This window comes from Oppia nitens, unplaced genomic scaffold (assembly GCF_028296485.1).
Source record: "Oppia nitens isolate AA-2021 unplaced genomic scaffold, nextdenovo-longstitch-racon4-pilon3 scaffold22_pilon_pilon_pilon, whole genome shotgun sequence".
NCBI classification, from domain to species: Eukaryota; Metazoa; Arthropoda; class Arachnida; order Sarcoptiformes; family Oppiidae; genus Oppia; species Oppia nitens.
Genome location: NW_026533202.1, coordinates 688,714 through 714,778, shown reverse-complemented (window position 1 = coordinate 714,778; position 26,065 = coordinate 688,714). Strand labels below are relative to the sequence as shown.

The 26,065-nt window shown below is 35.7% G+C and overlaps 7 protein-coding genes across 7 annotated transcripts; 5 read left to right on the top strand and 2 right to left on the bottom strand.

The window, feature by feature from the left end:
* Window positions 1-1,518: 1,518 nt before the first annotated feature.
* LOC128953544 (uncharacterized) lies at window positions 1,519-2,928 on the top strand. The gene is made up of 2 exons (XM_054299032.1): window positions 1,519-2,471; window positions 2,581-2,928. The coding sequence occupies exons 1-2, from the start codon at window positions 1,675-1,677 to the stop codon at window positions 2,906-2,908; spliced, it is 1,125 nt and encodes a 374-aa protein (XP_054155007.1). The 5' UTR covers window positions 1,519-1,674; the 3' UTR covers window positions 2,909-2,928.
* Window positions 2,929-3,638: 710 nt separating this feature from the next.
* On the top strand, window positions 3,639-5,077 carry LOC128953483 (uncharacterized). Its single transcript, XM_054298965.1, has 3 exons — window positions 3,639-4,441; window positions 4,548-4,847; window positions 4,942-5,077. The coding sequence occupies exon 1, from the start codon at window positions 3,639-3,641 to the stop codon at window positions 4,347-4,349; it is 711 nt and encodes a 236-aa protein (XP_054154940.1). The 3' UTR covers window positions 4,350-4,441; window positions 4,548-4,847; window positions 4,942-5,077.
* Window positions 5,078-7,096: 2,019 nt separating this feature from the next.
* LOC128953554 (FACT complex subunit Ssrp1-like) lies at window positions 7,097-9,750 on the top strand. Its single transcript, XM_054299043.1, has 2 exons — window positions 7,097-7,348; window positions 7,491-9,750. Exons 1-2 carry the CDS (start codon window positions 7,295-7,297, stop codon window positions 9,624-9,626), a joined length of 2,190 nt encoding a protein of 729 aa, XP_054155018.1. The 5' UTR covers window positions 7,097-7,294; the 3' UTR covers window positions 9,627-9,750.
* A 707-nt stretch (window positions 9,751-10,457) lies between these two features.
* On the bottom strand, window positions 10,458-13,275 carry LOC128953558 (merlin-like). The gene has a single exon (XM_054299048.1). It carries the CDS (start codon window positions 12,701-12,703, stop codon window positions 10,514-10,516), a length of 2,190 nt encoding a protein of 729 aa, XP_054155023.1. The 5' UTR covers window positions 12,704-13,275; the 3' UTR covers window positions 10,458-10,513.
* Window positions 13,276-15,869: 2,594 nt separating this feature from the next.
* LOC128953525 (nicotinamide/nicotinic acid mononucleotide adenylyltransferase 3-like) lies at window positions 15,870-16,732 on the top strand. The gene has a single exon (XM_054299010.1). It carries the CDS (start codon window positions 15,973-15,975, stop codon window positions 16,660-16,662), a length of 690 nt encoding a protein of 229 aa, XP_054154985.1. The 5' UTR covers window positions 15,870-15,972; the 3' UTR covers window positions 16,663-16,732.
* A 572-nt stretch (window positions 16,733-17,304) lies between these two features.
* LOC128953482 (vacuolar protein sorting-associated protein 72 homolog) lies at window positions 17,305-18,908 on the bottom strand. Its single transcript, XM_054298964.1, has 3 exons — window positions 18,665-18,908; window positions 17,785-18,600; window positions 17,305-17,673 (listed from the first exon to the last, which is right to left on the bottom strand). Exons 1-3 carry the CDS (start codon window positions 18,830-18,832, stop codon window positions 17,305-17,307), a joined length of 1,353 nt encoding a protein of 450 aa, XP_054154939.1. The 5' UTR covers window positions 18,833-18,908.
* A 231-nt stretch (window positions 18,909-19,139) lies between these two features.
* On the top strand, window positions 19,140-25,655 carry LOC128953579 (adenomatous polyposis coli protein-like). The gene is made up of 11 exons (XM_054299071.1): window positions 19,140-19,473; window positions 19,580-19,915; window positions 20,024-20,161; window positions 20,236-20,518; window positions 20,590-21,429; window positions 21,514-22,430; window positions 22,503-23,183; window positions 23,265-23,774; window positions 23,840-24,285; window positions 24,366-25,024; window positions 25,105-25,655. Exons 1-11 carry the CDS (start codon window positions 19,401-19,403, stop codon window positions 25,610-25,612), a joined length of 5,391 nt encoding a protein of 1,796 aa, XP_054155046.1. The 5' UTR covers window positions 19,140-19,400; the 3' UTR covers window positions 25,613-25,655.
* Window positions 25,656-26,065: the final 410 nt, after the last annotated feature.

Here is a 26,065-nt window from a genome sequence, read left to right as displayed (position 1 = left end):
TACTATAATAATGCCGAACCGTTTAGAATTGGTATCAAACCGTTAGAGATGCCAACAATTGGCCATTTGATGGATTATCTAATAATTACTTCTAGATATAAGTTTCGGGTTTATTTGACCGAAAAAGTTAGTCCACTAATTGAAGGTTTAGATAGACGACAGCTTAGGTATGATATGCCTATAAGCAGGGCCTGGCTTTACGGCCAGTTTGCTGATAGTTTGATTGTTATTAGTTCCGATAGTTATCCTAATAATAATAATAATAATAATAATAATAATCAACAAGAGTTTACATTGAAATTAATGAGGTATTTATATATATATATATATATATTACCGTAATTTTGTTGATAATTAATTAATTTTTTTTGTTATATCCATAATCTTAGCGATAAACTTACGGAACACTCGTTGAAAATGTTAGACTCATTTGATAATCAAACCAAAGTCCTAAACGATGTCCTCATCACTGCCAACAACAACAACAATAATAAGTAATATATATATATATATATATATATACAGTATATTAGATGGGATGTCATTGAATGGATCAACTGATTAATTGAAATTATTTTTGTTGTTGATGTGTATGTGTTTAGTATGAATCAAATCAATACTAATATAGAAAAGTTGTCGGAAACAATCAAAAAGTGTTTGACTGACCAGACAAAAGTCATTACCGATACACTGGTGGCCACTGTCGGCAGCGGCGATTGCATTATTAAATATATGACTGACTTGTATGTCGACGACGACTCGGAAACCGATACCCAATGTTGCGATCAATCATCAGTTAATACACAATTGAATGATAATATCAGCGACAATAACAGCTGTAGTGGCGACAAAACTAATGTCAATGATTTGATCCCATTGTCAGCACATACCATGAATATAAGGCATAAAAATTTGTTTAATATTTAAAATAAATAAATTTATTATAATTTATTTTTTATTTTCTATAATTCAATTAATTAGTGACATCGACGACTGTTATCTGAATAAACTTCAATCAGTATTGAATAGTAAGGACAGACTGATTGAACAATTGATGAAAATGAAGGCAAAGATTGACCAAAAAGACGACATAATAAAGAAGTTGACGAAAGATATCAATAAAAAATTAAATTTGTAATAATTATTATTTATTTTTTTGGTGATAAAACTGATGCCAAACAAATAATTGTCGAAAATTTTTGTTTAAAAATATATAATTTTCAATTCAAATTATAGCTAAATTTAATATTGTTTTTTTTCAGCTATAAATTTATACACTATTAACAAATTGTAATAATTTTGAATAATATTTTTTTTTTATAATATTTTTTAAAATTTATTATTATTATTATTTTATAATATAAATACTGTATATAAAGTTTTACAAATTATACAATTCAATACTATAATACATTAATTATGTATAAAAGTTTGAAACTTTTTTTTTGATAGTCATGTGATATTTGTTTGTTATTTTTGCTATAGTTTTCAAAAATATTAATTTTATTTTGTATTTACTTAAAGGCTATAATTTTTTTAAGTCTATTGTATAGCAGTTTTGATTTTCTATTGACAACACTATTGTCGGGTATCGCTAACGGGATATACATATGATATACAGTATATAAACATCAATCAAATTAATTGTTATACATATTATCATTGATATCAACGATGTCATCGGTGTCCTCATCGTTGTCGTCCACAACAACAACAACAATCGCTTGTGTTTGCGGATCCGCAGATCACCGATCAGTTTACTTTCCGATATCACGCAAAGCACTAGACGAAGATCTGGATGACTACCAGTACTGCTATTGTCCGCATAAGGTTACTGAGGTTAAAGTGGCCGATCTGATCAAACAGGCGGTGGCCGACAGCGATAATATCCGGTTATGGTTGTACAAAGTGTATCATTGTGGCGTCTACGGCGGCGCCAACGTCACCAATACTAGTCTGGTGTCACCGACCAGTGTCATCAGTTTCAGCGGCGGCTTCGGCGACCCTTATATCAAAATTGATGGCCAACAACAACAACAGACAATATATCGGTTCGAGATTAAGCCCTCTTCGATAAAACTATGGATAAAGTTGGTCGGCGTACAAGAAATTCAATTGAAACCATTGTTTAAGGCTTTCTATAATAATGCGGAACCGTTTAGACGGAAAATCAAACCGTTAGAGATGCCAATAATTGGCAAATTGATTGATTGTATAGCAATTACTTCTAGATATAAATTTCGGGTCTATTTGACCGAAAAAGTTGATTCACTAATTGAAGGTTTAGATAGACGAGAGCTTAGCTATGATATGCCTATAAGCAGGGCCTGGCTTTACGGCCAGTTTGCCGATAGTTTGATTGTTATTAGTTCAGATAGTTATCCTAATAATAATCAACTTATTGTTAATAATCCACAATCCATGGCTAAAGCCCTAAACGATGCCCTCATCACTGTCAACAACAACAATAAGTAATTTATTTATATATTTATATATATAGATATATTAGAGGGGATGTCATTGTTTGGATCAACTGATTAATTGAAATTGTTTTTTTGTTGTTGATGTGTATGTGTTTAGTTTGGATCAAATCAATACTAATATAGAAAAGTTGTCGGAAACAATCAAAAAGTGTTTGACTGACCAGACAAAAGCCATTACCGATATACTGGTGGCCACTGTCGGCAGCGGCGATTGCAGCCATAAATATTTGACTGACTTGTATGTCGACGACAACGACTCGGAAACCGATACCCAATGTTGCGATCAGTCATCAGTTAATTTACAATTGAATGCTAATGTAAGCGACGATAACAGCAGTAGTGGTGACAAAACTAATGTCAATGATTTGATCCCATCGTCAGCACATACCATGAATATAAGGCATAAAAATTTGTTTGATTATTAAAAATTTATTAAATATTTTAATTATAATTTGTTTTTTAATTTCTATAATTCAATTAATTAGTAACATTGACGACTGTTATCTGAATAAACTTCAATCAGTATTGAATTACAAGAAAATAAAGATTAAACAATTGATGAAAATGAAGGCAGAAATGAATCAATTGGACGAAACAATTAAGAAGTTGACGGAAGATATCAATGAAAATTAAAATTTGTAATAAGTATTCATTTTTTTTTTTGGTGTTAAAACTGATGCCAAAGTTGTGCCAAACAAATAATTGCAGCAATTTTTCTATTTAAAAAATATAATTTTCAATTCAAATTATAGCTAAATTTAATATTGTATTTTTCAGCTATAAATTTATACACTATTTTTACAAATTGTAATAATTTTGTTTTTTTAAAATACAGGTATTTTTAATTTAATTTATTATTATTTTATATGAATATAATTTACTGTATATACAGTATATAAAGCTGTATATAAAGTTTACAAACTATATAATTCAATACAATAATAATAATTATTATTTATGTATAAATTATTTTTGTATTTACTTAAAGGCTATATAACTTATAACCTTTAAGTTTTATACCCTTTTAATTTCCGGTCAACGCTGTTGTGTGGGGAAGGGTATCGCTAATGGGATATACATATCATATATACAGTATATATAAACATCAATCAATAAAATTATTATTATATATATATATTATCATTGATATCAACGATGTCATCGGTGTCCACAACAACAACACCAACCGCTTGTGTTTGCGGATCCGTTGATCACCGATCAGTTTACTGTCAGATATCGCGCAAAGCACTAGACGAAGATCTGGATGACTACCAGTACGGCTATTGTCCGCATAAGGTTACTGAGGTTAATGTGGCCGATCTGATCAAACAGGCGGTAGCCGACAGCTGTAATAGTATCTGGTTAGGCATGCATAAAGTTTTGTCCGACTTCGGCTGCAGCGGCGGAATCACTACCACTACTACACAGTTGTCACCGACAAGTGTCATCAGTTTCGGCGACGGTATCAATATTGATGGTCAACAACAACAACCGATAGTTGGTTTCGATATTAAACCCTTTGCGATATATCTATGGATAAAGTTGGTCGGCGTTCAAGAAATTCAATTGAAACCATTGTTTAAGACTTACTATAATAATGCGGAACCGTTTAGAACTCATATTCAACCGTTAGAGATGCCAACAATTGGCCAATTGATGGATTATATAACAATTACTTCTAGATATAAGTTTCGGGTCTATTTGACCGAAAAAGTTAATCCACTGATTGAAGGTTTCGATAGACGAGAGCTTAAGTATGATATGCCTATAAGCATGGCCTGGCTTTACGGCCAGTTTGCCGATAGTTTGATTGTGATTAACGGATGTCCTAATAATAATATTAATCAACTTATTGTTGATAATTAACGGATAATTAATTAATTTTTTGTGTATATCCATAATCTAAGCGATCAAACCAAAGCCCTAAAGAATGCCATCATCACTGCCAACAACAATAAGTAATTTATTTATTTATATATTTAACTTATATATATATATATTAGACGGGATGTCATTGTGTGGATCAACTGATTAATTGAAAATGTTTTTTTTGGATGTGTTTAGTATGAATCAAATCAATACTAATATAGAAAAGTTGTCGGAAACAATCAAAAAGTGTTTGACTGACCAGACAAAAGTCATTACCGATACACTGGTGGCCACTGTCGGCAGCGGCGATTGCATTATTAAATATATGACTGACTTGTATGTCGACGACGACTCGGAAACCGATACCCAATGTTGCGATCAATCATCAGTTAATACACAATTGAATGATAATATCAGCGACAATAACAGCATTAGTGGCGACAAAACTACTGTCACTGAATTGATCCCATTGTCAGCACAAGTCATGAATATAAAGTATAAAAAAATTGTTTAATATTTTTATCTAAAATTTTATTAAATATTTTAATTATAATTTTGTTTTTTTATTTTTTATAATTCAATTAATTAGTGACGTGAATGATATCGACGACAACTACTGTTATCTGAATAAACTTCAATCAGTATTGAATCGTAAGGACAGAAAGATTAATGAATTGATGAAAATGAAGGCAAAGATTCAGCAAAAAGACGACATAATAAAGAAGTTGACGAAAGATATCAATGAAATGTTTAATTTGTAATTAAATTTTTCTTTCATTTTTTTTTTTTTGGTGATAAAACTGATGCCAAACAAGTTGTGCCAAACAAATAATTGCCGAAATTTTTTTTTTAAAAAAAAATATATATATAATTTTCAATTCAAATTATAGTTTAAATTTAATATTGTTTTTCAGCTATATATTTATACACTATTTAGAAATTGTAATAATTTTTTATGGTTTTTATGGATAGATCATTGAATGCCAAACAAATAATTAACTCAAATATTTTATTTTTATTTTTTTTTAAATAACAAAAAATTATTTTATTATAATTACTTTGAAATTTATTTACAAATGATTATTGAATAAAATTTGATTACTTTTTTTTTATTAATTAAAAAACTTTTTTATTTAATGATTTTAATTAATTAATTTATTTGTTTCAAAATAAGTTAATAAAACTTAAACTGTAATAATCTTTAGTACATTATCTACACTGTATTATATACACTGTATATTAATAAAAATTTGAAAATAATTTTTAATAAAATTTTCATAATAATTAATTAATTTAAATAATTAACACAAAAAAACTGTAATTAATTAATTGGATACTATTTTTTTTTTTTTGGACATAAATTACAGTAAATATATGTTTGCTAACAGTTTGCTATTCATATCATTGAAACAATAATTGTTTATTTGATTATTATATCATAAGATATTTTTTTCTATTACTATAAAAACTAATATTTATTTAACATAACTTTTTTAAAAAACAAAAATCTATAATAACTTCTAAAAAAATAAATATTTTTTAATAATAATAATAATATTAAAAGTTTTATACAGTTTTATAGATATAAACTGAGATTTTTTTTGCCGCCAATACTATCGATATATTAAAACTACAATAAAAAAATTTTTTTATATTTATTATGTATTATGAATACCAGTGTTGGCAGAGTGACAACAATGTTTTGTATAATACAAAGCTGGTATTATATACCAAGTAATAAAAAATACAATGTAAAATACATGACCAATTTGCTTTACAAAAGCAAATTAGCGCCACCTAGTGCTAAAAGCATTGATATAATAATAATTAAAAAAAAATAATTTTTGTTGTAAGCTTATTAAATATAGAATAAATATATTTTTAAAAATTTAATTTTTTAATTTCAAATTATTTGATTTTTATAACTTAGAAACAACAACAATTATTATTATAATGCAATTTTAATTTTTACAAAATATTTTAAATAAGTAATTTTTTAACATAATATATACTAGTTTAAAAATTTGTATATATATATATATATATATAGAGGTTCAATATTAATACATTGTATTTTTCCAACCCTGCTATTTGTATTGCCCATTGAACTGTGATGATTGCGTACAATAAATAACATTAAAACGTTTTCGACTAATATATACCAGTTTATCTGCTACATAGTATAGCAGTTAATACTTGAATAGTGTTTTACAGTGAAACCATACACACACACAACACAACTTTTCAGGCGCTGCTAAACAATATTAGGGCAAAATTTAGAGTAGGAGCTGTGTATACCCCCTCTAATGGATTTTAGTTTAACTAAAACTACACACTGTGTATGTTATACACTGTATAATATACAGTACAGTATAACATATACATAGAAAGCAAGCAATAGTAGTCAAGTAATAGTAAATTAGTGTTACCTAACGTTACCTAACCTGGTGTACGCCCCGCAACCTAAACTAAATTTTAATGGTATTACACCATAATTAATAATTTGTAAATAATTAATTATACACACAATTAATAAACTATTAAGTGCTTATTATTGACCAATTAGTGTTTTCACTTAACTGTATGCTATACTGTGGATGTACTGTATATTTGTATCAATGTGTAGCTTTAGTAGTGCTAAAACATTAGTTAGGTTGCAATCTAATAGAGGGTGCGATCACAGCTCATACTTTAAATAATATCCCAATATTAAATACACTATTACTAACCAAAAAAAAAAACAAAAAAAAACATTAATATCTATTTCTGAGTGTTCTATGCGAACGATATATGATTGATAAGCACACAACACATAACACACAAATAGCTATTGTTTTGTTTTGTTTAGTATTTTTTTAGTTAACGTTTTTGCGTCAAAACTATTATAACCACCGATTGATTGATTGATTAATTAATTGATATCATTGTCATCAACGACAACAATGACCGACTATCTGGAGTATAACGACGCGTCCAAAGAGGAGAGAGGATCTATGGTTTGTTTGTTTTGGCGGCGGCGGCAGCGGAGGCGCCGCCGCCGCCGCCGCTGCCGTTACCGGTGTTACCGCACCGGTAATTATGTGTCCAAACAATTGTCATCACTAATGTCTTGTTTGTTGTTTTATCTATTATTATTAGATCTCCGGCCGACTGAAACTGACCGGCAATCAGATTATCTTCAAAAGCGGTAAAACCGGTAAAGTCGAGACGTTGGCGGCCAACGATATCGACAGCTTAGGCTGGCAACGAATGGCCGGCGAACGTATCGTTCGGGTAATGAACAAATCGGGTCAGATGTCCCGATTCGGCGGTTTTGTTGAATCCGATTACGAAAAGTTGAAAAAGTTTTTCGACAAAAACTACGAACTCGAACTACAGCCCCGAGACAATTGCCTCCGGGGCTGGAATTGGGGAACCGCTGACTTCGATGGTAATGTTCTCGGGTTTGATATCAAGAAAAACGAACGAGCCTTTGAGGTACCGTTGCTGAACGTCAGCCACTGTACGACCGCCAAGAATGAGGTGACACTAGAGTTTCATCAGAACGACGAAGCGCCCAACAGTCTGATGGAAATGCGTTTTCATATACCGACCATCGATGGCGTGGATACGGCCCAGTCGTTCATGGAACAGATACTGTCGATGGCCAACATTATACAGGCCACCGGCGACGCTGTGGTTACGTTCAAAGAGATTCAGTGTCTGACACCGCGCGGCCGATACGATATCAAAATCTTTCCGACATTTATCCAATTGCACGGCAAGACATTCGACTACAAGATACCGATTACCTCCGTATTGCGTTTGTTTCAATTGCCGCACAAAGATAGTCGTCAAGTATTTTTTGTTATGTCATTGGATCCGCCCATCAAACAAGGACAGACTAGGTATCACTTTTTGATCCTATTGTTTAGCAAAGAGGATGAACTGGCTGTCGATCTGGGTATGAGTGAACGTGACCTGAAAGAGAAATACGAAGGAAAACTACAACAACAGATGTCCGGACCGGTCTACGAATTGTTGGCCAAAATTATGCGCGTTTTGGTTCAACGAAAGATTACATTACCCGATCCGACATTCTGTTCGGTCAAAGATGTCCCGGTTATTACCTGTTCGTACAGAGCCAGTGCTGGACTACTCTATCCCCTGGACAGGGGTTTCATTTATCTACATAAGCCACCCATACATATCCGTTTCGAAGAAATCATTTCCATCAACTTTGCCCGTTCGGGTGGTTCGACTCGTTCGTTCGATTTCGAAGTGGAAACCAAATCGGCATTTGTCCATACGTTCAGTTCCATCGAAAAAGAGGAATATTCGAAATTGTTTGACTTTGTATCGAAAAAAAATCTGAAGATCAAGAACCGGGGTATGGAAGGCGGCGGTAGCGAAAAGTCCCGGAAGGCCAGGGATGAAGGTATGGTCGATTCGGATCTAGAGGACGAACCGGATGCCTATTTGCAACGTGTTCGCGAAGAAGGACGTATTCGTACAGAAGCTGGCGATGATTCCGATGAATCGGACGAGTCGTTCAATCCGGACAAAGAATCCGATGGTAGTGTTGCCGAAGAATTTGATTCGAATGCCAGCGCATCGTCGTCGGAGGATTCGGACGAAGAGGGCGGCGGAGGCAGCAGTCATAAGAAGAAGAAAAAGGAAAAAGAAAGAGAAAAACCAAAGAAAAAAGAAAAGAAAGAGAAGAAGAGAAAAGAGAAGTCGTCGAAGAAGGATAAGGACGAGAATAAACCAAAACGACCGATGAGTGCCTATATGTTGTGGTTTAACGACAATCGGGATAAGATTCGGGAGAAATATCCGAAACTTAGTTTCACTGAAATTGCCAAAAAAGGCGGCGAACTGTGGAAAGAGTTGAAAGATAAGCCAAAATGGGACGAAAAGGCTGCCGAAGCCAAGAAACAGTACGAAAAGGCTATGGAAAGCTATAACGCCGGCGACTTTAAGCCAAAATCACCGACAAAAAAGAGTTCGTCGTCGGCGGCGGCGTCAAAATCGGCCAACAAATCGCCAACAAAGAGCGGTTCGTTCAAAAGTAAAGAATATATTAGCGATTCTGATTCGAGTTCGTCGGACGATTCCGATCGAAAAGAGTCGTCGAAGAAGTCGTCATCGAAGTCATCATCGAAAAGCAAAGACAAATCGTCGTCCAAAGATAGTAAAAAACCGAAGAAAGAAGAATCGGATGTCGAGATGGAAGAAGAAGAGGAGGAAGAGAGCGCAGTAGAGACACCAGAATCGTCGGATGAGTCCGACTAAGAGAGAGATAGAGAGAGAGAGAGTCCCGGAGCCGATGACATAACTGTTCGATACGTTTTCATGTATTATTAATATCCGTTTTAAAAGACATGTCAAGATGTGGTAATCAATTAAATATTATTATTAAACTATTTTTATTAAATTGAAAACATTTTCTGTTATTATTATTATTATTATTATTACTATCAATTAGTTTACATTACAAATCACTATAACATCATTGAAATATACAACAAAAAAAAATAGTTTTCTCTCTTTTTTTTCTTTAAATAATTATTATTAATTAAATAACTTAAATGTTTTTTGTTTATCAAATAACAAAAAAAAGAGTAAATTTTAGCCAAAATTTGGCACAATATTTATCATTATATAAAACAYATATATATAATGTTTGTATAAATAATTGTTTCATTTTTTTTTGTTTTGAAATTCATAATAAAACTGTTTATAATGTCATTATTATTATTATTAAAATTATTATTAGATTTTTATTTGTATGGATGTATTGCATGATCTGATGATATTTTTTTCAAAAAAAAAAAAATAGTAAAATATATTTATATATATATATATAAAAGCAATGATCATTAATTGCAACAACAAAACAAAAAAAATATCATAACATATATATTAATTAAATTAAAATAATATTTTTAAAAAAAATTAAATACAATAATAACAACAAAATATTATTTCGACTCTAAATAATTAATTAATTAATTAGTGAATCAATTGAGAAGAAAAAAAACAAAAAAAACAGAAATGAATGAATGGTTTGTTTGTTTGTTTGTTTGTTAAGAGCTATGGATTAAAATTATTATACAAATAGTTAGTTAAATATTATATATATTTATAAATAAATCCTATATTTTATTCTTCTTCGGTGGCTATAATTCTTCAAAGAAGGCGACCCTTGCTTTGGTAGTTCCCGATCGGGTTCGCCTCAAAGTCGAGTATTTATTTTCACCGCGGGTCACATTTTCATCGTGAATATGATCGTATTGGTGCAGCCGGTCGTCAACTTTGAGCACTTGAATCTCCGACTTGAGATCCCGGAGCTGTTCCTGTAGGTGACGTGACTTTTCCAAATATTCCAAACGTTCTTTTTCGATCTCGAGGGCCAACTTTTCGACATCCGTATCGCTCAGTAGATCGCAAGCCGTAGCCGACAATAGACTCATACCGGTTGGCGAACGTCTGGATACGGATGATGTGGGCGATGAAGTCGAGCCCACTGTTACACCATTGGTGCCATTACTGCCGTACGCCGTATGATATGATGCCAGTCCATTGGTCAGACTGGCCGAATGATAGGCCAGATGGTCGGCAGCAGCGGATAGTTCGTTCAGACGCAACTCATTCAAGTCGCGCAACATATTCATACCATTACTGCAGCCATTGTTGTAACCATTTGTCGATAAACTATCGAAATACGAGTTAACAACACTACCAGCGTCTTCGTGATGATGATGATGATTGTTGTCCATCGAATTGATTCCATTGCTACCATTAATCGGCATATTATTGGCAAAATGATTGTCAATCTTAATATTAGTTCCGTTCATCTGTTTGCTGCCCATTGGCGTCGGCGATGCCGGTCCTCTCAGTACATCCATTAGTTTTTCTTTGGCATGTCTTTCCGATAGTTTCGCCCGAAGCAATTCATTACGCAATTGTTCCGCTTCTTTAGCCCGGCGTTCACTTTCTTCGACCATTGCCGACGCCAACAGTTCGGCTTCGGCCGCCTTGCGTTCGATAAGAACTTTTTCTTCCTCCGTCTTAATGGCGCTGATCTTAATTCGCTGGATTTCGGCCTCAGCTTCGGCCGCCTTCTGCGACAATAGCATAGCCTCTTCTTCGGCCACCCGAGCCTTTTCGGCCAACAATTCGGCCGTTTCTTCGCTACGTCTGAGTGCTTCCTGAGCGCCGTGAGCTTCGTCCTGATATTGCAGCAAACGTTGTTCCAGTTCTCCTCTTTCCCGTTCCGCTTCTTCTCTCAACCGTTTTTCGTGCAATAGTTTCTGCCTTTCCTTCTGCCGTCGGGCCTTCTCTTCTCTGGCCTGTGCTTTCATTTGCTGCAATTCCATTGAATCGGGTTTTCGGCGGCGCATAAACAAGTCATGATTACCGATACACAAGTCGAGTATCAGTTTATTCATTCGGGTCTTCGACGAATAAAACTGAAACTGCGGCGAATGGGCTCTATCTACGGGTTTAATGGTAAACTTCTTGTCATCGTAACTGATATTACGTATTTCGCTCCACGGAAACGATATCTTTGGCGTCAGTTTATTGTTCTTTTCGTAGATATTCAGTCCGAGAGCGGTAACACCTAACCAGAGTTCGCTATCTTTTTTGTTACTTATCGGAAAATAGTTGACACCATACATGTCCAAGTCTTGGGCAATCTTCAGGTACTCCATCTCGGCTTCGTCACGGGTCATACCCTTGTGATCGGCGTACCAGATCTTGATCTTTTCTTCCCACATCTCCGGTGTCATCTGATATTGATCGATGACCCGTTGCGGTAGCAAATCTTCGGCATCGGCTAACATACCCGGCTTATAGCTGGCCTCATCATAGTCGCCGTACTTGGCCTGTACGGCATACGATGCCAACAGTACGGTAGCTTCGGGCGGACAATAGATGTCCATATTGAGTATGGCTTGTTTGACTTGCAAATAGAACAAGTGTTGGGTAATCTCTTGGATTAGCTCTTCGGCAACGTCTTCCGGAAAAAATTTGGCCAAAAATAGGAAACTCATTGACGGATCAACTGATTTCAATTTTTTTCCGTTAGCGTCTTCCTGCCGGTTGTGTTGAATGTCCTGATCGATGATTTTCTTGTCCGGCTTTAGCCAAGCAATAAAACCTTTGGTATCGATAAACTGTAGGCCAAAGTAGGCCACCTCTCGCAAACCGATTGTACGGCAAACCAGATCCAGTAGATCGCGACCGAAAGCCGATCGTTCGATGTCGAACTCTAGCTGGGCATCCATTGTCGATATGACCACTGATATACATTTTCGGGACAATTGTTTGCTCTGTTTGGACAACGTCTTCATCGACTTGAGCATCGCGTCGTAGTCGAGGGTAGTATTGTTTGTATCGGTTATAACCGTAAGGCCAGACAATTAAATAAAATTATTTAAAAAAAAACGGGGGATATATTCATACAAATCGTATGGTCAATGGGCCAGACATTTATGTGTCACACTAAGTGGTTGCGGTGGTGTTGGGTCTACCGGCTATGGTTGTGGTCGCAGACAAGTGTCGGAGTTGTCGGAGAGACTGGTATTCAACAGTTGTCGGCCGACATAAACAACTTTATAACCACTTCTTTGTCGTCGTCGTCGTCCTCTTCTTCTTCTGCGTTATTATTTTCGGTCACTTCATGTGGCGATTGTCGTCTCATTTGGTCTTAACTTTGTCGTCGTTGTCTTTTTGTGGCCAACTTTTCCCACACTTGTTTGTCGCGGCGATTGTTGTCCTCCTCCTCCTCCTCCGCGTGTCCTCCGAAACCTTACCGCCGATGCGGTAGTGTTCACAACAACTAGTGTCCTATAAAAAAAATCATCGGCGGATCAGTTCAAGTGGTCAAACAAATTATAACAAAAAAAAGTTGTTTTAATTTTCTCAAAGTCTCAAACATTTAATAATATATTTTTTGTTATAATTTTTTTTTATTTGGTGTCAATCGATAGGCAATAATAATATGATATAACTATTATTAGTAGTAATAATACTAAACTAAACTAAACTAAAAAAATTAAAACTAAAATAAAAACATTTTTTTTATTATTAAATAGTGTTATAAATAATTTATATTATTATTATTTAACTCGTATTCAATTCAATGCCATAAAAACATATACACATTGTGTGTGTAAACATAGCAAACATGTATAATAACCAGGGTTTTAAAAATGGCAGGCATAAACATTAGATGCCAATTTTGCCAAATGCCTGCCCTGTCTCTGCCATGCCCTGGGCATCTATTTTCAGGTGATGACACCTATTATTTTAATTTTATATTATTAATTAATTTAATATAATATATAATATAGTTGCTTGTATTTTTGTTTTGTATACCTTTAATTAAAAGGTAATATCATTGGAAATAAGTAAATTAATTGTAAATTTAATTAACACGTTAAAACTCTAAATTACATTATTTTTACATAAATACAGTTGCTTTTTAGCAATTTAAATTGGCAGTCAAATAAATTAGATGCCCAAAATGCCAGGCATTTATGGCATCTATTTGGGCATTGCCAGGGCAGACATTTATTTCCATAAAACCCTGATAATAACAAACATATTGAATGTGTGTGTAATGTATTTGACGGTCCAATTGGGTTATCAAACGGGTTGTTATCAATTGATATAATAATAATAATGTGATTATAGTTTTCACTGCCGAACACCACTTACTGAACATATTTGCCGATAGATATCGTGTTTTATTTGTTATACAAAAAATATACAGTATTTTTAGAAAAATAAATAAAATTATTTAAAATTATTATAATTTTGTTTAAATTAAAATTAAATATAAGCACAAAATCATTTACAAACAGACAAAAAATTAATACATTTTATTATACGATTGCTTTTATACTATTTATTATATGATGAAACAATCGTATAATAAAATGTATTAATTTTTTGTTTGTTTGTAAATGATTTTGTGCTTATATTAAAACTTTTTTTTTTGAGTTATTATTATTAATTTAGTTAATTAATTACTATATAATTAGGAATTTTTTATGCTATAATATTAATAAATTTGTTATTTAGTTTTATATTAACTTTTTTTTTTAAAAGTTTAAAAAGTTTTTTATTTTATTTTTTTAATTACCAAGTTCAAATTCAATTATTATATAAAGTTATAACTATAGTAACTTTTTTTAGGTTAATTAAAATTTAATTTCATAGTTTATTTTGTGTGCATGGTGTCCAATTGTTTTATTGTGTATTGTATTACACTAACTAAATAATAAATATATTATTTTAGTTAGCTAGGTAAAAAACTTTTTAAAAAATTAAAAAATTATATCTTTACAGTATATTTAGTTAGTGTAGTGTAAAATAAAAAAAATATATATTTATGATATAAATGTTGTTAAATACATTTGGTTTATAACTTTTATGGATAGCCTATGTGTGTGTGTGTATGTATGTGTGTGTGTGTGTGTGTGTGTGTGTGTGTGTGTGTGTGTGTGTGTGTGTGTGTGTGTGTGTGTGTGTGTGTGTGTGTGTGTGTGTGTGTGTGTGTGTGTGTGTGTGTGTGTGTGTGTGTGTGTGTGTGTGTGTGTGTGTGTGTGTGTGTGTGTGTGTGTGTGTGTGTGTGTGTGTGTGTGTGTGTGTGTGTGTAATAGTACTGTATTTGATAAACACTTATCATATGTTTTATTGTATTCAATAGTTTTAATTTTTTATATACACTATTATTATACACTATTATTGTAATAGTATTATTATTATAGTTAGCTCCACGTAATAAAATGTTTATCAATAGTTAACACGTGCAACAATACTTACGCGCTTACAGTTTATTATACTGTATAAACAGTATATATATATATATATATATGTTTTATTTATTAATAATTTTTTATTTAATATAATAAAATTATTATTATTAATCGCGCGACACAAACATTGAACAAATTATATACAGTTTAGTATAGATATAACCAGTGTTGGCAGAGACAAAATGTTTGTATAATACAAAGTGTATACAGTATTATACTGTATAATACAATATGTAAAATACATGAACAAATTTGGTTTACAAAAAAAAAATAAATTTTTTTAGCGCCACTTAGTGCTAAAATCAAAGTGATATAAACAAAGTAAATCATGTTTTATAATAATAAATATAGATTTAATATTATTATTTTTTTTTATTTTAAATTATTTGATTATTATAACTTTTGAAACATAACGATAATAATAATAAAAATAATGCATTTTCTAAAAATTATATTTTTTACTAAAAATATTTTTTAAACATAATATACAGTATGTTAGTATATTAAAATTTGTATAATACATGCATGCAGTACATTGTATTTTACTGTATTATACACAAAAAAAAGTCAAAAATTCAAAACCATGTATTTTTCCAACCCTGGTATAGATATAGATAACAGTATAACAATAATAATCAATGCATTACTTATATACCGGTATTTATGATATGTATTATTATTAATGTAATATTTATATGTATTTATTGAAACATTTAGTGCAAAATAAGTTCAGATATAATAATAATTTAATTCAACATAATTTTCACGCGCGGGTGACCAACAAGTTTGCTACCGTCGACGGTATAGTTATGGACCAACAACAACAATCGCCGACACGTACTGTCCTATTGAGCTGCGGGTCGTTCAATCCGATAACCAATATGCATTTGCGGCTGTTTGAAGTGGCCAGAGATGCACTACAGCAGTCGACAAACAGCCAAACAGTGGTCACCGAAGGTATCATATCGCCGACACACCAGTCGTACGCCACTAGCAAACGGTTAGCCCCGGCTGAACATCGGTGCCGTATGATCGAGTTGGCCGTACAACCGTTGTTACACCAGCGGCCACATTGGGTACGCTGTGATCGATGGGAAACCGAACAGCCCGGGTGGACGCGGACACTGGCCGCTATGGATCACTATCGGAAACAATACCCGCCGGATGTCCAGTTGCGGCTGTTGTGCGGCGCCGATCTGTTCGATACGTTTAACGTACCCGATCTGTGGCGCGACGAAGATATCGAAACAATTTGCGGCCAATACGGTATGGTTGTGGTTACCCGACAGGGTTCAGATCCGTGGCGTACATTGGACGCGAGTCCCAAGGCGGCCATATTGAATAAATATCGGCAAAACATAGTGATTGTCGAAGAGACCATACAGAATACGGTTAGTTCGTCGGCTGTACGCCAGGCCATCAAAAGTGGCCAAAGTATACGCTATCTGTGTCCCGATTCGGTTATCGAGTATATTGACGACAATCAATTGTATCAGTGATTTATTTGCCATATAATTAATTGGACCGATAATTACCGATAATACCGCACACATAGTAAGTGATTATAATGATTGCACTAAAAATTAATAATAATAATAATAATAATGTTTTAATTATCATATTTTTTTTTTAAAAATGTTAAATATATTTAATTTTTGTTAATTTTATAGTTATTTATATATATATATATATATTTTTAAAAAATAATTATTTAAATTTGATAATATTTAGAAAAATTAAGTTAAATTTTAATTTAATATATACTGATGTTCAATACAATGCAATATACAGTACTGTATAAAATATAATTGTGTGTAAATTAAAATAATTAAAATAGTTATTATAGTTAATTTGAAAATAAATCAGATTATGTTTAAATTAATATATATCATTATAGTCTAGTCTAGATTTATAATCATAAAAAATCAAAATCATAATAAATCAATAACAAAAAAATTATAAGGACATACAGTTAATATATAGCGCACACAAACAAAAATACAATTGAAATATTGATTGTATTGTATAATTGTAATTAAATGATTAGCAAAAAAAAATAATAATTTAATTAAATTATACAGTAAACTGTACTGTATTTAAAGTTATAACTAACTAACTAACTATTATTATTCAAATTGTAATTATTTAATAATCCTAATAATTCGGGGCTGAATATTGTTACGCTGAGCGGCCGTACGTTTGCGCCATTGTATCCATTTGGCTACTTCGGGCTGCCGCTGATCGCCCAGTTGTTCCAATTGTTTATAGTAGGCTTCGCGTATTGCCCGAAACGTTGCGGCCGACGAATACGGTAACAGTGTGACCGGATCAAAGTATCGGCCGGGCAGATGACTAATCGGACAGTAGAGTTTCGGCTTGACTTGCGGTGGCCGACGACGATGACCGGAAAAGTAATCCGCGTAGGTTTTGTCGTCGGTAAATGAGATGAAAGTTCGCGAACATTTGGCATCGGTGTCGACAACAACGACTGGTTCGGGTGTCAATGTTTTCTAATATGGATGCGAGCGATCCGTCCGATAAAAACAAAAAATAAACAAATTTTACAATTAATTTCACATAAATTAAGAGATAATTAATTATCGGGTCATTTCGGGACATACCTGTTGTTGTTTGTCACCATTGATTGTTGTTGACACTTGACTATCATCATCATCATCATCGCCGACAATACCACCGTTATCGTCATCAGCAGCCACCACAGCAGCAGCCATACTATTATCGGTAGTATCATTGGTATCGTTGTCGACGTCCATATCGTTGTTGTCGCTATTTTTGTCGAACGTCTCGGAACTAATAACTTCGATGAGCGGCATCGTTACCGATTGGTATCTAATCATCGGTCCTTTGGGCGCCTCCTTAACCAACTTAATCTTTTTTGATTTTTCCAATTCAAGTTTACGATATCTTTCCAATGATTTCAGATTCAATTGTTCCGTTTTCTTGGCCTCGCGAAACATTTCCTGTTGAGTTAACTGTCGATATTCGGGAACCTTATTCACTCCGGCCTTACGTCGCATTTCCGTCTCTTTTCGGGCAATTCGTAATCGTTGTTCAGTTTCCCGGGCGTTACGACGTGTCGATTCGCGAAACGATTTTTTCGGCGTTAAGCGATTCTTCGTTGGCGACGTTCCCGATACTGTGGCCATCGATCTGCGACTACTACTGGCTTCAGCGGCCGGCGTTTCAGTCTTAACCTTAACTATCGGCGTCGGCTTCTTGATCACCGGCGCCGCTGCCGCCGCCGGTTTCGGTTCTCTATAAGCGCCGCGTTTTGCTGGCTTAGATCGTCTTCGCTTACGATTGTCTTCGTCGTCGCCATCGCTAACTGGTTCGTCATTTTCATCGATAGAAAAGTCTGAATCGATCTCGTCGTGCGAATCGCTGCCATCGCTTGTATAGTCGTTATCTTCGACCTCCTGTTTTCAGACAACAAAACAAAACGATTAAATTACTGGACATTTGTTGACGAACCTCATCAACCTCTTCGAAACCGCCGTAAGTTGTCTTATAAAAGTCGTCGACGGCTTCTTCGCTGTCCAACAGCCGCGACATGTTTGCACCCGCTTTGGGCCGTCGGACGCGGCCGGCGGCCAACGTTACTATAGGTTCGCCATCTGATTCCGAGCCGTCCGATGCTGACGATGACATTGTTTTTTTTTTAAAAGAGACCAATTGGTGGCCAAACAATCAAACAAATATCTGTTTTAACTAATTGTTTAAATAATTTGTTATTTAATTAAAAAAATTATTTTTTATTTCTTTATTTATTTTTTTTAGTAAACAATTCATTCATAAATTAAATGTGTGTTTTGAATGTTGAAAGTTATTTTTGACAATAATAATACAGTGTTTAGTGTAATATGGGACCAAAATGCTATGCTATCTAATTGCGTATTGTTTATTACTATCCATTAATGTATATTTTAGTACTATTTTAGACTATACATTAGACACACTACTAAATATAATAAACAATGGTTTAGACATTCATTGCATACACTGTTTACTACTACTAGTCGTAGACAACAATAACAAGATTACCGATAATACTGTCCATTCATTAGGAGTGGCCATCGATGACAGTGAAAGAGATAGAGAGACTGACCAACCGATCGATGGGTTAGATTACATCAATTGATTCATTCAGCGGCAACAACAACAACAACAACAGTGACCTAATATCCCGCGCGCGAGTGAGAGAGAGAGAGAGAGAGAGATGGCGGCCAACAACGAGACGACGGGCAACAACAATAGCGCTATCGATATGTCAATTAGTGGACACTTTAACAGTAAGTATACATCGGGTGGAGGGGTTTGGTGGTCAACAACGGGTGGCCAGTGTGTAAAAGAGAGACTAATCTATCAAAATTTTTTTTATTGTCCATTCAATTATAGTGTCGGCAGCGGCGGCATCGGTATCGTCCGCATCGTCTTTTTCGGCCAAAAGTTGCGACGAATATCGCGAAGTGTTGCGCAAACATCAGACAATTGCCGTACTATTGGATCAGTTGAAATCGCCGGCCATCACTGAAGTGGCCAACGCTTGTCTGGCTCTATGGGATTTGTCGGCTTTGTGTCCGAAATATCAGTTTGCATTGTTCGAGTTGGGCGCCGTACCCATGCTGACCAAACTGACCAATAGCCGACATCAGACGATAGCCGACGGCGCCCAGAATACACTGAAAAATTTGCTCAGTTCGCCGATAGCACCCGATTATATACCCATTACCAGTAAGTGATCCAATATGTTGGTGGTAGGGGTGGGAGTGGTGTGGGCTAACTATAGCACCAGTAGTTTGTATTGAACTAATGTATATTATTATTATTATTTATTATTAGCCGAAAACAACTGTTCCAATGCATCGATACCATCGCTACAGGCGCGCAAAATTAAGGCAATCAAAGAGGATATGGATCGCATCGAATCGGCGCCACCGCACGGCACCTATCCATCCAAAGGCAATGTCTTTTTGCCAGGTATGGGCACAGTTAGCTAACAGTTTGTATATAATAAGTTATACCGGTACTTTATAATCTTTATCCAATACTAGGTCGGATGTATACATCGTGTTCGGCTCACATAAATCCGCATCAGGTTTCCCGTTCAAACAGTCGGGACAGTATTGAATCGTCACATTCGGAACCAGTGGGCAGATTGAATGGCACAGCCACCGCCACTAACACCAGTGCCAGCACAACTACCGATGCCGTCAACATAATCAGAGAGCGCAGGCAGCGGACAACGTTTGCCAAACAGCACACGACATCACCTATTTATGCGACACTACCCGCAAACCACTATAGAATGAACGACAATGATATCGATTATGATATGTATGTCAAAAACAATTTGATAGTTATTATTTGATTATTAAAAACTGTTTTTGTTTTGTTTTTAACTAAAGATACAATACCGACGGTAATTCATCGATGAAACGATCGACCACTAGAGGCAGTGGCGGCCAATCGTGTTCAATGTTTACCAATTCGATGCTTGACGCCGATCCCGAACCAACCGACTATAGTATACGCTATAAAGAGCGTCCGATTGATGATTTTGTAGCTCCCAGATTGGTTCCGCCGGCGGTGGCCACTGGTCCGACTCATGCGTCGACAGCGTGCGACGATTCGGTTAAAGTCTATAATACTGAGGGAACTCCGCTAAACTTTTCGCTGGCCTCGTCGCTAACCGATTTGCGTGCGGCTGGCATGTCATCGATTGATGAAGAAAAACGATCGCTGACTAATCCCGATTTTAATGATATCCAAGATCATCATCAGCATCATCATCATCGAAGTAATGGTGGACCAATTGATCAATCGGCGGACGACGATTGCGACGCTGCCGCCACAACCCGGCGGCAACAACAAAAGCCGCTAATATTATACAATAAGCCAACTCTACCGCCGAAACCAAAATTTTTATCACAATCTACTAGTAGTGGTAATATTAAACAGAATATGAATGGTTTCAGTACTGTTGCTGCTGCTGATGGAACTACTACTCCGCCGTCGCCTATTCCAGATGATGGTAGTCGTGATGGTGCTGGTGGTGGCGATCATCATAGAAGTTATTGTAGTCAGACATTTATTGGTGATCAGCAGCAGCAAAACGTGACCAATAATGGTCAAGATTACGGCGAAGTGACGCCAATGATGTTCTCCCGGAGCAGCTCTATGTCTGAGCTGAGCGACTGCGATGTCAAGTCGGATATCTGCCAGAGTTCGGTCGTCAGTGAATTCAGGTTTGTTTTTTTATAAGTATTATTTAAAAACCGGTTATTAATTAACCGATAATTTTTACATTTATTTTTTTTTCGATGCTATAGTCGACTTCAATCGCAAGCAGTCTCGCCCAGCGATCTACCCGATAGTCCACTCGATAGTCCCAAACTGCCATATAAAGGATCGACACTATCCTCACAGCAACAACATATGATGATACACTCGACGCCAATTAGTGGCTGCAATGGTGGTCACCTAACCGATGCCATTAAGACAACAAACAACGCTTACACCGCGCAAAGCGTAGCCAATAACGATGATCTCATTAGGGGAACGGTATTTGAAGAGACACCCATTAGTTTTGCTACCGAAGGTACGCCAGCTGTCTATTCGGCGCTGTCGTTGAGTTTGAATTCACTAACCGACGGTCTCAGCGATTTGAATATGAATATGAATGATATGAGTGTCGGCGGCGGCAGCGGCGTCGGTACTTCTACCTGCGGTATCCAAATTGATGGCAACGGCGCACAGTCATACAGTTCCCGACAACACTCGGATCAGCCGATAATTGATGTCAACGATATTCATACGGATATTGTTGTCACATCATCATCATCATCGAGTGATGATGACTCCGATGTCCAACTACTGGACGCTTGTATATCGACCGGAATGCGTAATATATCCACTGAACGGACATTCTCTCGCAATTCTCAGCATCGAATTGAGACACAGACGAAGAGAACAGTTCCGTCACCACAACGACAACAACAATTATCGCCGTCACCTGTACTGATGATGGCGGGTAACACTTCATCGTCAACAACGACAACAACAACCACTAAACCTATACCTCATCCGCGTACCAAAACTCCTTGTTCGCGATCGATGTCCTATTTGGTACGTTCGGCTCCCGACGGCCAGTCATATTTGGACAATGATACACTAACCACTTACGCTACCGAAGCAACTCCTTGTCAGCTATCGCATGCTAGTTCCCTGAGTCAACTGTCCATATCAAGTAAGTATTGTTTTACATTATTTGATCCCAAAAATTTCTATTAAAAAAAAATATTTTATTGACAATTGACAGCTACTAACACAAAGTCGGAACAGATTTATATGAACACAACAGCAACGACAACAACAGCTATTATTCATCAGTCATCGGATGATGAAAGCGATGACAATGATGTTGATATCGATATCAATGTCGTCGATGACAGCGATGACGATGAAGAGTTACTCCAATCGTTAATCGAATCGGGTCGTAGTGCCAGTCGTTCGCAACATAATACCGCCAGTCGAAGAACTAGCCGAACAGCGGCTAAACGATCGCCAAAAACGCCGAAAACGACGCCAATTGTCCGATCGCCGAACAATGAACAACATCTGCTACTAATCAACAACAATAACAACTATTCTGGTAAAGACCATGTGATCGAAGTTAACGGCGACCAAAGTCGACAGTACTGTGAGGACACACCTGTCGAACTGACTCGTTGTCATTCGCCGCTCAGTGCACTCAGTCTGGAGTCGGGCGGCAATATCGGTGAGGACGACGACGACGATGATGATGATGACCGCCGAAACGACTATGGCTACGATGATGATCACGAATTGCTATACGAAGTGATCAATAGGGGTATGATTCAGACCAATGGACAAACACCGGTCAAACAGTTCGGCCACAAGAGATCTGATAGCGTCACTAACGACGAAGCAATCGACTCGTGCGATGAGAATACCGTTACGTATACCATATGCCGCAAAAGTAAGTGACACTCACTATGACTTAGATTTTTGTTTTTCTGGACCAATACTTATCGGTAATGTTTGTTGTTTTTTGATTCAGATGAACGCCAATCGACTACTGATATCAGCAACAAATTGTTGGACAATTTAAAGTCATCGGCAATGATGGATTCGGTCGGTATTTCCGAATTGGATAACGTAAAGCCGCCATCAATTATGGACGGATCTATGTTTTCGAGTACCGAATCGTTTTCGTGGAGACAGGTGTCGGGCGGCTGTGGCGGTAACGGCACTGGCGGCGGTGCTACTTATAACAAGAGTGAACAACTTGATAATGTTAAGCCGCCCTCAATAATGGACAACATTTGTATGACACAAAGTGTGGCCAGTACTACGTCGGAGATATCGGACATTGCCTACGATAATGATTTTGATTATGATGCCGGCGGCGGCGGCGTCGTCAGCCAGAATGAGGTCACGAAAATGGCCAAATTATGTGCCCAACAAATCGGTTCGCTAACCTATTTGGCCGATACGTCCGAATCGGAAACGTTTGCCGAAAAGAATTGCCGTTTGCGTCAATTAACGGCAAATAATAATAATACTAAATGTAAATTACAGCTAATTTATTAGAAATATTTTTTAAAAATTATTTTTAATTTTCTGCTAATTTAGTGGACAAACGAGGCGTCATTCAGGGCTACGATCTATCAGATTCCGAGACCGGCGAAGACTTGCCACTGGACAAAGAGTGTCCGTCGAGTGCCATACAGTCGTCAACGTCGGGCGTATTCAGTAGATCATCGTCGGCGGCGCTGCTGTCGCTGGAATCGCCCACTATCTGTGCCGATGTTATCGCCGATTTTGCCGCTGAAGACAAACAACGACTAATGAAACGCGAAAAAGAGATTATTTTAGCCGAAAGACGATTCTCGCCGGTCGGTTCCGAAGATCTATTAGACGATAATACTATTGTTGTTGTTAACAATCAAATTGTTTGTGTCGGTGGTGTTGGTGCTGATGACGATGATTATGATGAATCGGATCGCGATTCCCGATGCGCCACATATAACATAAACTCTCCCCGAAGGGCCAAAATTATTAGGCCAGTCGTCCGAAATGTTTGTTAATAATTAATATTAGTTAACAATTAGATATGTTTTTTATAATTATTTTTTTGTTTTGTTTTTAATTTAAAAAGAAATCCAAAGAAGCAGTCCATGAATTGCCGTTAGTATCGGCACCCATACCTCACACTACCTCCTCTTCCGCCAAAAATAAATATACGGCCAAACAGACGCGTACTTCGGCTCTGAGAGCTTGTCGATCGCGATCGGCTGATACTCATCTAAACGAAGAATACTTTTTGCCTCACGAAAGGACGTCCGGCAGCGGCGCCAGTCATTCATTTGGCCGACACTCTGGCAGTGGTGGTGGTGGTGGTGGTGGTGGTGGTCATCAGCAGTACATTAGCTATACGAACGAAAGCTGCGATAGTATATCATCGATGAAACCGCCGCTAAGCGCTAGTGGTGGACACAAAAGTTCGTTATCGTCGACGTCGGACTCTAAATCCAAGAACAAGTCGTGGTTTATGCCGAATAGTGGCAGCGGTAGTATCCGCTCAAAGCTGACCACTTCGGTCTCATCGCATACATTGGGATCGAGTAATGCCAGTCTGTCGTCGACCTCATCGAACGGCATGACTCCGTCGTGCGCCTCATTTTCGCGTCGCGGACTCGAAGTTCCGTCTCGTATAGCGTCGCTCTGGAAGCGCAGCAAAAGTGTGTCCAACGATAGTAAAGCCGATAAAAATTCAACTAAAAAATCCGATTTAAGTCGATCTATATCTGCCCGAAGGTATTGTTTATAATCAATAATAATAACTAACTGAGCGATTATTTTGACATTTTTTTTGTTGTTTTTCGATATATTATTAGGTCTTTCGGTAAATCAATCAAAACAAGCGAACACAATGTTACACATTTGGTCAGGAATTCGACATTTGAAAAGTTACCGCAAAGTGCCGACGAGGCCAACAATTTGGACAGTAATGGACACAAAAAACAACCACAATATCATCGTAATCACCACAAACATCATTCAACAACAACACCGACAACTGTATCATCGCATCATAATAGCGACAAATATGATAAATATAATAACAACTATCACTTAACTGATGACAAACATACCACTGATTTGATGTCGACGACGACGACTACCAAACATACTAAACATAGCGACCAAAGGAACGGCAATTCGTTGTTTTTTATGAAATCTTTGACAAACAAATCAAAATCACATCAGAAAAGTGGCCAAAATTTTGTCACCGCCGCCGCCGATAATAATAATCTAATTAACGATATCAAGACCAACAACCAATCCAGTGATAGAGTTAGGTCGTCATCGAAATCGCGCCGTTGTATCGAAACGGATGTATGAAAGAGAGATATATATATATATAGATAGATAGAGAAGCGCTTATGGATCACAAATTATAACTATTACTACTATTACTACTACTCTTGTCATTCATTATATCTATTTAATTATAATTTATATATTTTTTAATTATTTTATAACTATCATAATAATAATAATAATTAATTATCTAAATTATTGTATGAATTTTATGAAACTAATTATAACTTATGACAATTGTGACAATTTAATAATTATTATAAAAAAATTAATTAATTAATTAATTTGAACCTGATAATATTATTATTTTTTTGGTGCCATATATAACAGTCTTATATTACCTATAATAATAATAATAATAATAATTAATTAATTAATGTAGTATAATTTATAGTACCTGTATAATTTTATCAATTATTATTATTATATTAATTTTTTTTACAATTATTATTGGTGTCATAACTTAATTTAAGT